At 56.9% G+C, this 11,401-nt stretch overlaps 1 protein-coding gene across 1 annotated transcript in view; it reads left to right on the top strand.

The window, feature by feature from the left end:
* The window catches only part of RGS3 (regulator of G protein signaling 3), a 62,918-nt gene that overhangs the window by 28,587 nt on the left and 22,930 nt on the right, over positions 1-11,401 (top strand). Inside the window, exon 10 of the mRNA XM_005423786.2 lies at positions 7,951-8,073. Within this exon, the coding sequence (XP_005423843.1) occupies positions 7,951-8,073 (123 nt within the window). The remainder of the gene's footprint in view (positions 1-7,950; positions 8,074-11,401) is intronic.

The raw sequence follows: 11,401 nt of genomic DNA, 5'->3' as shown, positions 1-11,401 counted from the left end.
AGGTGCCACAGGAAGGTGTCCAGGTGGGTTTGGGATGTCTCCAGGGAGGGACACCCCACACCCGCCCCGGGCAGCTGTTCCAGAGCTCTGCCACCCTCATGGAGAAATGTTCTTCCTCATGTTGGGTGGAACACTTTGTGTTTCAGTTTATGGCCATTACAGCTCCTCTAATTTTCCTATTTGCCAGCTGAAATGTTAAAAAGTCCTGGCAGTGCACTGAGACCTGGCCTGGGCATCTTTCCTTTCAGGATTTTAAATCCAAAGAGCACAGTTTGAAGCTGAACAGCCCCTGCCTGTGACAGCCTCTGGCTGATTTGAGCACTGCAATAGGTGGAGCTGGCACAGGGTGCCCAGAGCAGCTGTGGCTGCCCCTGGATCCCTGGCAGTGCCCAAGTGTTGGATGGGGCTGGGAGCAGGCTGGGACAGTGGGAGGTGTCCCTGCCATGGCAGGGGGTGGGATGGGATGAGCTTTAAGGTCCCTTCAAACCCAAACCAGTGTAGGATTCAGTGTGACCCCACATTTCTGCACCCCACAGGATTTGAGGTGTGGGGGTTTGTCTGCATTTTCCCCATTCCCCATTCCCTGCAGGACACACACATCTCACGGGGTGTGTACAAGCTGTCAGCAGGGAATGTTTGCTGCCTGCTGGGAATGGGCAGCCTCTCAGGGAGCTGTGTGGAGCTGTGAGTGTGCTCCAGGGCTGCATTCACACCCTTCCCTGCTCCGGAAATATCCTGCTGAGAGGAAACTGCAGGTCAGGGGTTTAATGCATTGTTACAAGTGTTTGATTCCAGCCCAACATATTCAGACCAAATGGACTTAAAACCAAACAGCTCAGTAAGCTTTTCCTTTGAAAAGCACTGGCAATTTTGATCTTTTTTTTTCCTCTGGAAGTTTTCATGTGCAGACACAGGAGTTTGTCTTGGGAAACAGAAAATCCTTCGGGTAGCAGCTCCTTCTGCTACTGTGGGGAGCACTCGTCCAGAGCTGAGCAAATTGATGCTGTGACTGTGCCTGAGCTGGCTTTGCCTTGGACATGCCCATCCTGCATGGGGGAGCCTCTGGACAAGCGTCAGAGAAATGCCACTGTCCCCCACCTTGGCCATCAGAGAATCCCAGACTGGTTTGGCTTGGGAGGGACTTTAAAGATCATCTTGTCCCAGCCCTGCCATGGCCAAGGATGGCACTCACTGGACAGGGCTTGGCCACTGCCAGGGATCCAGGGATCCACAGCTGCTCTGGGCAGCCTGGCTCTGTGTGGGCACATCCCTGCTCCAGGGTCCTGCTCCTGTTCCTGTTTCTGTTCCCACCCTCAGCTGCCCCCAAGGGGATGCTTGGGACAAATGGATCACAGAATGCTGTAGTCTTGCTGTTGTGCCTCTCTCCATCCATGGCCCAGCTCATTCCACAGCAGCATTCATTTCCCAAGGTGTTCTCTGCTCACTGAGTGCCCTTTGGGATGTGGCATTGGCCCAAAGGGAGGAGCCAGGGAGAGCCCAGGTTCTGTCTCCAAACAGCAAATCTGAATGCTGGGAAAAGCAATTTCCTGATGGCACAGAGGACGAGTGTCAGGGACACTCTGGCAGATTTTAAACACCTGGGTAATTTTGGAGCTGGCTGTTCTGGACATGTCATCAGCATAGTTTGCAAGGAGCATTTTGGGCACTGTCTGGGCAGACCTAGAGGGCACTTGGGCAGATGGTTTGGTGATAGGGAGAGGGCAAAAGGGCAGGGCTGGGGGTGACATCAAAGCTAGGAGCCCAAGTGAACAGCTGAGGGGAATCTGTTCAGTGAGAAGGGAGTGGAGGCCTTTGTGTGGGAAATGGGTTGTGTGCTCTGCTGGAATTGTATCTCAATTTCCTCTCATTCACAAGAGGACAGGAGAAGGTGCTTGTCGGGTTTGTGGCTGTAATTTGTGTGATGGGCTTGTCCTGCACAGGGGGAGGATCCCCTGGGCTGTGGGGAGGCACTGCAGGCAGGGCTGGGATCAGTCCCAGGACTTGGGGCAGAGGCAGCCTGGAGCCTCCTTGCTCTCACCACTTCTGTGACATGAATATTGTGAGAGAACAGAACTGTGCACCTCTGTTCCCATCCTGTTCAGGGGAAGGGGGGCTCCCTTTGCTCCATTCTGCTGCTGGTGGCCAGGAGATGTTACCCAATGAAAAATCCTTTCCTGCTCTCTGGCACTGCCTTTGTTTCCTCCATGGCTCATTTCTGGGATGCTGGAGATGTTCCTCAAGCCTTGAGTCACCCCTGAGAGCTGGACCCTGAGTCCCTCTGCCATGTCACCCTCACAGCAGCAGCTTAACTCATTCCTGAACTGAGCTTTCCATTTTCCCCCTCCAAAGGCCCTCAGGTCCCAGCCCCTGCATTTCTCTGGGTGGTGCTGAGCAGTCCCAGCTGCAGCTGCAGGGAGGCGAGGTTAGAGCAGTTCCAGCCTGTGGAGAAACCCCCTGGAGGATGCTGTGACATGAGCCCACGTGCAGATTGCCCCAGATGCTGAGATGTTCCACTCTGCCCAACCCAGCATGGCCATGGCAGCCCCAGGTTCCAGTGGCAATGTCCCCCTGGCCCTGCTGTCTCCTGGGATGTCCCTGGAGCTGGGACACCCATGGCAGTGGCTCTGGAGCTGGTGGCCAGGCTGCAGCTCTGTGCAGACAGACCCTGGGCTTCCTCTCCTTGGCCTGGGGGCTTTCTCTGGGTCAGATGTTGGGTGACACCATGGCAGAAGGCCCAGGCTGGCATGACCCAGAGCTGGGCACAGGGCAGCTCCTGGGCACTGCCAGCTCCCAGCTCAGGGAGTGCTCCTGTCCCAGCTGGAGGAGCAGATAAACAGGGACACTCTGCTCTCTTGGTTTTGTGCATTTTTACACAGCTCAGCCTCACCCTGAGTATTGAGATAACCAAAAAACATGAGTTTTTTTCCCCCCAGCTTTAATTTTGGGGTCATTTCCCAGGTCTTGGCAAAAAGAAGAGTTGATATGGTGCAGTTACAGTGCTAGAGAGATTTTTAAAAGGCCCAGGCAGCACGGGGTGAGGATTTCAGAGGGCCCTGGGGCTGTTTGCACAGGCTGGAGCTCTCTGCCCATGGGGCTGTGCCAGGGAAGAGGCATGGAAAGCTCTGGGAAAGCTCTGGGGCTGTGCTGGCCCTGGGTGGGTGAGCTTGGTGCTGCTGAGGCCACTCAGCTCTGAGCTGTTGTCCTCTTCCCTGAGAGGAAAGGATGTCTGCAGAGCAGGAAGGTGCTGGCCCTGCTCTCTGTTTGCCAGAGCCGTGTTTGCAGTACCTGGCTCCTCTCAGGGGTTCCTGGGAGAGCTTTTACCTGATGAGCCACTTAAGGACAGCTGCCTGGGCTGGGGAAACAGCTCTGTGTCCTCACTGGCTGCTCCACAGGGGGTGGAAAAGGTTCTTCAGGCTGATTTTCCTCCTGGAGGTTTAACAGAGAACCACAGACTAATAGAATGGTTTGGGTTGGACCTTAGAGCTCATCTTGTGCCAGCCCTGCCATGGCCAGGATGCCTCTCCCTGGGTCAGGTTTTTCAGGGTCCTGTCCAGCCTGGCCTTGGACACTTCCAGGGATGTGGCATCCACACCCTCTGGGCATCCCCTGGCTGTGCCATCATCAGTGCTCCCAAAAACAAGACCCAGAGCAGAGCCATGCAGGGATTTCTGTGTCCTGCCAGTGTTATCTCCATGCACATCCTCTCCTGCAGCACCCCTGGCACCTTTTGGGCATCCCAGCTCTAGCAGGGCCCCTGCTGTTAGTGCCAGGGTTTGTTTTTTGGGCATCACCAGTGTGCCCAGCAGTCCAAAACCCAGAGGAAGAGCCCTGGTCCCCCCCACTCCCCCAGCATGGAGCAAACAGAACTTTCTCAGCAGCCCTTGGTCAGTGGAGCATGAAGTCAGCAGGCAGCAGTGCCCTGTTCTGTGCACAGGATATTCCCAGGGCTGGCTGTTTCTCCCTGGGAAGGTTTGCTCTGTGATTTGCAGCCATTGTAGTCTGGAGCAGTTTCCGAGGTACTTCCCCTCTGGGATCTCTGCTGCCTTTGGCCAGGGCCCAACCTGAGCCTTGGAGGGCAGGGCTGGGCTGGGAGCCTGTCCCCAAAGCACCCTGCCACCAGCCCTGGGGACAGAGCCCGGGGAAGGAGCACCAGGGCATCCCTGCATCTGTGGGAGGAGATGGCCAGAGCAGCTGGGGCTGCCCCTGGATCCCTGGCAGTGCCCAAGGCCAGGCTGGACAGGGCTGGGAGCACCTGGGACAGTGGGAGGTGTTCCTGCCATGGCAGGGGTGGCACTGGATGGGCTTTAGGGCCCCTTGCACCTCAAACCAGCCTGGGACTGTGTGACATGACCCCTCCGTCCCAGCCTGGGAATGTGTCCCTCCCACAGCCAGGACAGACAGTGGTGAGAGAACAGCCCTGGGCTCTGCTGGGCACTGAGCTCAGGGCACCAGAGGTGTCAGACTCAGTCTGGCTCCTCATTCCTGTGGTGTCTCAGCTCTGCAGTGTCACACAGAGCCCCAGGGGGCCCTGCACAGAGGGGTGTCTGCAGGCAGGGGCTCCGTGTGTGGGGTCTGGGGGCTCCTCCTGTGATGTTGCCGTTCTCTGGGGGCTCCTCTCATAATTTATGGGCTACAGAGTGCAGAACCCCTCTTTGTGTGCTGTCTGCTGGGGTAGGCAGGAGCTCTGCATGGCCAGACCTGTCCCTGGCTGCCGTGGGGTTGGGTCCCAGCCTGGGGGAGCTGTTCCCATGGAGCAGAAGGAACTTTTGCTGCAGATCATCCTTGGCTGTGGCAGGGCCTGTCCGGGGCTGGTGCTGGCTTGGGCCATCCTCTGCAATACCTGCTGTGTTCTCCTGCCCTCCCTTGGGCTGTGTGGGGTGCTGGGACTGCCCTGGCTCAGCAGTGGCTCCTGAGCACACAGCACCTGCAATAACATGTTTGTCACTGTGGGAAGGCAGGCATAAATCCTCTGGCAGCCACTTCAGTCAGTGCCTTTATCTGGTGGCAAAGGCCCCCTTCACACCATCTGCATCCTCCTTTCCCAGCCCTGGAGATCAAACCCTGTTTTCTCTCTGTAAATATTGGCAGGCCAGCAGCAGCCTCCCTGAAGGAAAACAATCAGAGGAGGCTGTTCCCAGCTCACAGGGCAGCGTGTGCAGGCACAGCTCCCTGACCCCTCCCCAGCCTCCCCTGGGTGGGCAGCTCAGTGCCCAGCATGGACCAGGCTCCAGGGACACGAGTTTTATCTCAAATAACACCCAACCCTTCACCTGGCTGCATCCCAAAGGGCTTTGCCTGGGTTTGGAGGCAGCCGTGGGTGCTCAGCCCCTGCAGGTTGGGCTTTTCCCAGTCCAGTGAAAGCTTTTGGGAGGGCAGGTTAATGTGAGAGGGAAAACCAGAGCTCTTTCCTTGGGAAATGTACATTGGAGAAGTTAGATGTCACTGTGGTGATAATAAGAAATGTACATGTTGGATAAATGCAATTTTGGCTGTTCAGGTCCCCCCTCAGCCTTGCCCACAGTATCTGGCACACACTTTGGGCTGGTTGCCTTTCCCTGAGTTCTGGAGCAGAGGGAGATGTGCTCTCCTGGCTGTGCCACTCCTGGGTGGCCGAGGTCAGGGAGCCTGCAGCAGCTCCGGGGGAGCAGGGGGCACTTTGCTCTCAGCAGCCAGCAGGAGCTGAGCGTGGCTGAGTGCTAAATTCAATCAAAGAGATGGGCTCTAATTGAATCAGGGAGGGGCTCAGGGCAGGGCTAGGTGAGCTCCGTGTCTGTCACAGCCAGGGGACAGAGATGTCCTTGGAACTGCTTTGAGCCTCGCTCCAGGGGAGCCACCGGAGCTTGGCAGGGCTGGGAGTGTGCAGCAATTCCTGCACCAGGGTGGGCTCCTCACAGCTCCCCACAGCTCTGGGGCTCTGCTGAGCTCCTGCTTCATTCTCTTCTGACCACAAGTGTGGGGCAGGGAAGTGCCAGCCTGGATTCCATCCCAGCAAAGGGTGCCCATCCTCCCCTCTAAAGTGGGAATGACTTCCTAGGGATGAGTGGGTGTCACAGTGGTGCAGCCTGGTGACCTGCTGGTGTGGGACTGGGAGAGACTAGGACATCCAGGATGGGAAAAACTCACTGTGACACTCCAGGGATGCTCTGAGCATCACTGCCACCCAGGATCTGCAGGCAAGGGGGAGCCCCGCCACTTCCTGTCCCTGAATCCCAAACCTCTGCTCATTCCCATTGTGCTCAGGAAGCCTGAGAAGGAATTTTCAGTGTTAAAGCCTGTAGGAATAAGTGTGGGGATGTCCAGGCATAAGAAAGCTCAAACTTTCTCCTTCATGGAAGTCTCCTTGCAGGGGCAAAGGACTGAGCCAGAGCCCTCTTTCCCAGGAGGTGATGTGAGAGCTTGGTTTATTTACCACTTCAGGGGATTTTGGATGGAACATGAATGAATTCCCATCCAATGCAAACACTGATTTAAATCGTGTGACTAAAGAGCATTTCCCCTTCTGGCTGTGTTATGTCTCCGGAGTCACAAAGCTGCAGGTTCTCTCTGACCTTTCTGGGAAAAACCAGCTACTGGGGACCTGCCCTCCTGGAAGGAAATTCTGGGGGGAAAGAAAAAGTCTTTTTTATGGCCCTCAGTGAACGACTCTTTTCCCTTTCTTTGCAGTCTGTCCTAAAGTTGTGCTTTGATTTTTTTTTTTCCTCTTCCCCTCTGGCCGCTTAAGGAGATGATCCAACCTTGGGCATTTCTTTATAAAGTGAAACGTGCAAAATCTCAGCAGGCAGCAGATGTTATAATGCTTAATTTTTAGCATGAGAGATAAGCAGTTGAAGGGCTGGGAGACAGCTGCTGAGGCGACTTGGTCAGAAAGTTCCTTAAGTGAGTGAGATTTGGCCCAAATGATACCAGTCCAAGAGGAACAGAAGGTGTGTGCAGGGAAGGGCACAAGAGGAGGTGGGCTCAGCTGGGATGACTTCTCATAATTTCTCTGAATTCCTTCCTTGCTGCATGTTGCTAACAGACAGTGTGTGACCAGAGCTGGAGCTTCATCCCCACATTCATCCTGGTGAGGAACAGGGCAGGGAGGCTGGAGTTTATCCCCAGATTCATCCTGGTGTTCAGTGAGGAGCAGGATGGGGAGGCTGCTCTGGAGTTTATCCCCAAATTCTGGTCCTGGTGTTCAGTGAGGAGCAGGATGGGGAGGATGCTGTGAAGTTTATCCTTAAATTCATCCTGATGTTAAATAAGGAATAGGATGGGGGGCTGCTCTGGAATTTATCCCCCAGATTCATCCTGGTGTTCAGTGAGGAGCAGGATGGGGAGGATGCTGTGAAGTTTATCCCTAAATTCATCCTGGTGTTCAGTGAGGAGCAGGATGAGGAGGCTGCTCTGGAGTTTATCCCCAAGTTCATCCTGGTGTTCAGTGAGGAGCAGGATGGGGAGGCTGCTGTGAAGTTCATCCCTAAATTTATCCTGATGTTAAATGAGGAATAGGATGGGGAGGCTCTGGAGTTTATCCCCAGATTCATCCTGGTGTTCAGTGAGGAGCAGGACATTGAGGCTGCTCTGGAGCTTCCCTGAGCTCTTCCTCCCAGCCCCACCCAGCCCAAAGGCTCTCGTTCTCACCGGTTCATGCTCTGGTGCCTCATTAATGTTTGCATATGGCAAAGAGCAATTTCCACCCTCAGTTTCCCCTGCAGTGGCACAGGGTGCAGGACTGCCTGTGCTCTGCCTGGGCTGCTCCACTCCTGCTCATGGAAGCAGCCCTGCAGCGCTCTCCCTGTCCCTGGAGGGAGCTGATCTCCAGTCCCTTTGCCTCTCCTGTGCCCAGGGTGCAGGACAGGGCTGAGAGCTGTCCCCTGCTCTGCTGTGGTGTGTGGGGACAGAGGAGTTTGCAGGGCCTGTGACACACAGCTAATGACCTTCTCCCTGCCTGTGTTCCCTTTACGTCAGAAGTCGGAGTGCTTATTAAGTTTGGAGGCTTACTCCCAGGAGCAGAAGAAGAGGATCTGCTGGTGTCTGGCTGAGAACATCACCAAGCAGCAACATCCAGCAGCGGCTCCTACGGAGAGCAAGGTAAGAGAGCCACAGGAGCTGGGGATTCCTGCCTGGAGCACGGCAGGCTCTGCCTCTGGGGGGCTTTGCTCAGGGACGCTCCTGCCGGGAGGGTGAGCAGGAGGCTCTTTGTTTGCCAGGTGAGCAGGGAGTTTGTGTTCAGGCACTGCTGTGTCTGCAGCTTCCTGCCCTGCCTGGGGAGCAGTGGCTGTATTTGCATCTGCTGGCTGGAGCTGAGGCAGGCTGGGCTGACACCTCCCAGCATCTGCATTTGGATATTTGGGCAGCTGAGGCTCCACAACCCGCCGGGAGGGTGAGCAGGAGGCTCTTTGTTTGCCAGGTGAGCAGGGAGTTTGTGTTCAGGCACTGCTGTGTCTGCAGCTTCCTGCCCTGCCTGGGGAGCAGTGGCTGTATTTGCATCTGCTGGCTGGAGCTGAGGCAGGCTGGGCTGACACCTCCCAGCATCTGCATTTGGATATTTGGGCAGCTGAGGCTCCACAGCCCCGTGGCCAGCCTGCTCTGAGAGCCTCTGGGGCAGGATGGAGAGCAGAGGGAGAGGTTCAAGCTGGGATGTCTGGGTGCTGATGAAAAGGCTGAGGTGATGGGAGTGGTGGGGCAGAGATTTGCCCCTTCTGTGCACTTGGGTGGGCTCAGGTGCTTGATCCTGACCCCACAGATGTCCTCAAAGCACAGAGGGCTCGTTTGGGCAGTGCTGTTTTTCATGCCCAGCGAGGCAGCCCCAGCACTTTTCCCACTCTGAGGAGCTCCAGCCTGGCCCGGGAGCACTGTCTCAGCAGCTCTGGCAGAGAAATGTGTGTGAGCAGGGCTCTGAGGCTCTGCCTGCCCTCTGTGGGTGCAGTGAACACCCTCACCCACCTCCTCTGGGGCTGGGGCTGCCCCACAGAGCTGTGTGGGACTGTGGCACTCTCTGCTGGGTCGTGTTGTGTCCCGGGGTTTGGATTGCTGGAGAGTGGCACTGCTCTGGGAGAGGAGAAACCCCTGGAGAGTGACACTGCTCTGGGAGAGGAGAAACCCATGTGCTGGGTGTTTGAGGAACTTTAAGTGCTGCAGATGGGGATTTCGGGGGTAAAATGCCCGGATCCCTCCCTTGGCTGATGCAGGGTGGTGGAGCAGCTCCTGTCCCCTTGTGGGCCCTGTCCCTGTGTGGGTGCCTGTCCCCGTGTGGGCCCTGTCCCCTGCCAGCCCAGGGCGGGTGCCTGTCCCTGTGTTGGTGCCTGTCCCCGTGTGGGTGCCTGTCCCTTTGTGGGCCCTGTCCCTGTGTGGGTGGCTGTCCCCGTGTTGGTGGCTGTCCCCGTGTGGGTCTCTGTCCCCTGCAGGCCCAGGGCGGGTGGCTGTCCCCGTGTGGGTCTCTTTCCCCTGCAGGCCCAGGGCGGGTGGCTGTCCCCGTGTGGGTCTCTGTCCCCTGCAGGCCCAGGGCGGGTGGCTGTCCCCGTGTGGGGTGGGTCAGCACAAACAGCTCCGCAGGAGACACAGTCTCTGGATTCCTTTTCCTGCACGTTTCAGGCGGACTAAAATAGCAACAGCAGCGCACAAAGCCTGAGAACCTCGTTACCAGCCCAAGCTCCCGCTCTGCGGGCACCCCAGGCTGCTGATGCACACAGGTGACAGCTCAGCCACCTCTGCTGGCCCTGGGGCACCCAGCTGGCACTGCCCGGGCACGGGGCCCTGCTGGAACCCACTGATCCTTGGCATGACTCTGTGCTGGGCTGGCTGTGACCCTGCCACGGGCTGGGGTCATCCAGGGTGGAGCTGTGCAGGGACATTTCCAATCTGAGCATCTCAAAGGGACATCTTGGTGGGGCTCCGTCATGGCAGGAGCTCTGGGCTCCTGGGGCTTTCAGGACATGGTGCTGTTTGCCCAGACTGTTCATGGCAGGGCGTGGGGCTGTGCTCACAGCAAAGCCTGGAGCCTCTGCTCCCCGAGCTGTGGAAGGAGCCTGGCCACTGGACAGGTGAAAAACTGCTCCAGAACATATCACATCTCTTTCAAAAGCTTTTCTGTGCCTCAGTAGCCAAGAGGGTGCTGTGAAGAATCATTATGGGCCCTCCAAAGTTGTGACAAAGGGGGTTTATCTTGGCTTGCCAAAGCTGATGGAAATCCCACTGCTGGGGTGTGGGGCCAGGCGGGAGAAAAGGAGTGTGACAGCAACTACCAGGCACTGTAAATTGAGTTTATAGCATCATTGACATCCCAGCAAGGTGTAAAGAGCCCAGGATGCAATTTTAAATCAAATCTGGTGTGAAATGCAAGAAGGAGCAGGGGGGAAGGAGATCCTGAGGGGACAGGGGAGGGTGCTTGGGGCAGGGTGGGCACACAGGGCTGGGCAGGAGCCTGACCTGGGAGAGCTGCAGCTGGGGCTGTGTCCAGGCTGGTTTGTCAGGACAGCCCTCTCTGGGGATGCCAGAGCAGTGGGAGACAGGAGCTGGGAAAATCAGCTGCTTCTTGCAAGGGAGAGCTGATCCATTAGCTTGGCTTACCAGTCATTTGATACTAGGGCTATTTAGGGAAAAAACCCAGTGTCTGTGCTCTGTGAACAGACAAATTAAGCTGGAAATATCAGCCTGGCCAGGAATCTGATTTGCAGAGCCTTCAAAACTGCTGCAGCTCAGCAAGAGGCAGCTCATTTTGCTGTGGCCACAGTCTGGCCGAGGGGATGTGGGCTTTGCTGTGGGATGGGAACAAAGGGCCAGCACAGCCTTGGTGCCAGGAGAGCTGTGCCATGTGCCACCTGTGTGCTGGAGCCAGGAAAAGGGACACTGTCCAAGCACAGAGCAGCTCCTCAGGAGCCTCCGTGGGTACCACCAGTGGCAACCTTCAAGCTGTGCAGAGATCAGGCAGATTTGGGGCTTTGGGGTGGTGCCTCCTGTTTTTCAAGGCCCCCCTGAGCTCTGCCTGGGCAGGGCAGCACTAAGGGCAGGAAGGTCCCTGTGGCTCAGGGCCAGGCTCTGCAGAGCTGGCAGTGCCCCTGGCAGTGCCCCCAGGGAGGATGGTGTCAGGCCAGGAGTCTGAGCCCTGCAGGGGCTGTGTTGGCACTGCTGCTTTCAGAGCTGGTTTTGGAGCAAAGCTCTTGGTTTCTGGGGGACTTGAGCAAATGCAGCATCTGCTTCTGGAGATGGAGGAAGAGACATCCATGAGGGATGCAGCTGTGATAGTCCAGCCCTGCTCCCAGCGGGCCTTTCCTGCCAGAGTCAGGGCAGGAGGAGCTCTGGGGACAGCGTGGCTGTTGTGGTCCAGCTCCCTGTCCCCAGTGTCAGATGTCAGTGTCAGGGATGTGGTGCAAATGGGCTCTGCTACCACTGTAAGACTTGGCTGAACTCCCCGGAGCTG

This window comes from Geospiza fortis, unplaced genomic scaffold (genome assembly GCF_000277835.1).
Source record: "Geospiza fortis unplaced genomic scaffold, GeoFor_1.0 scaffold85, whole genome shotgun sequence".
Lineage (NCBI taxonomy): Eukaryota > Metazoa > Chordata > Aves > Passeriformes > Thraupidae > Geospiza > Geospiza fortis.
The sequence above is the reverse complement of the archived record's forward strand: the minus strand, read 5'-3'. Positions and strand labels throughout refer to the sequence as shown.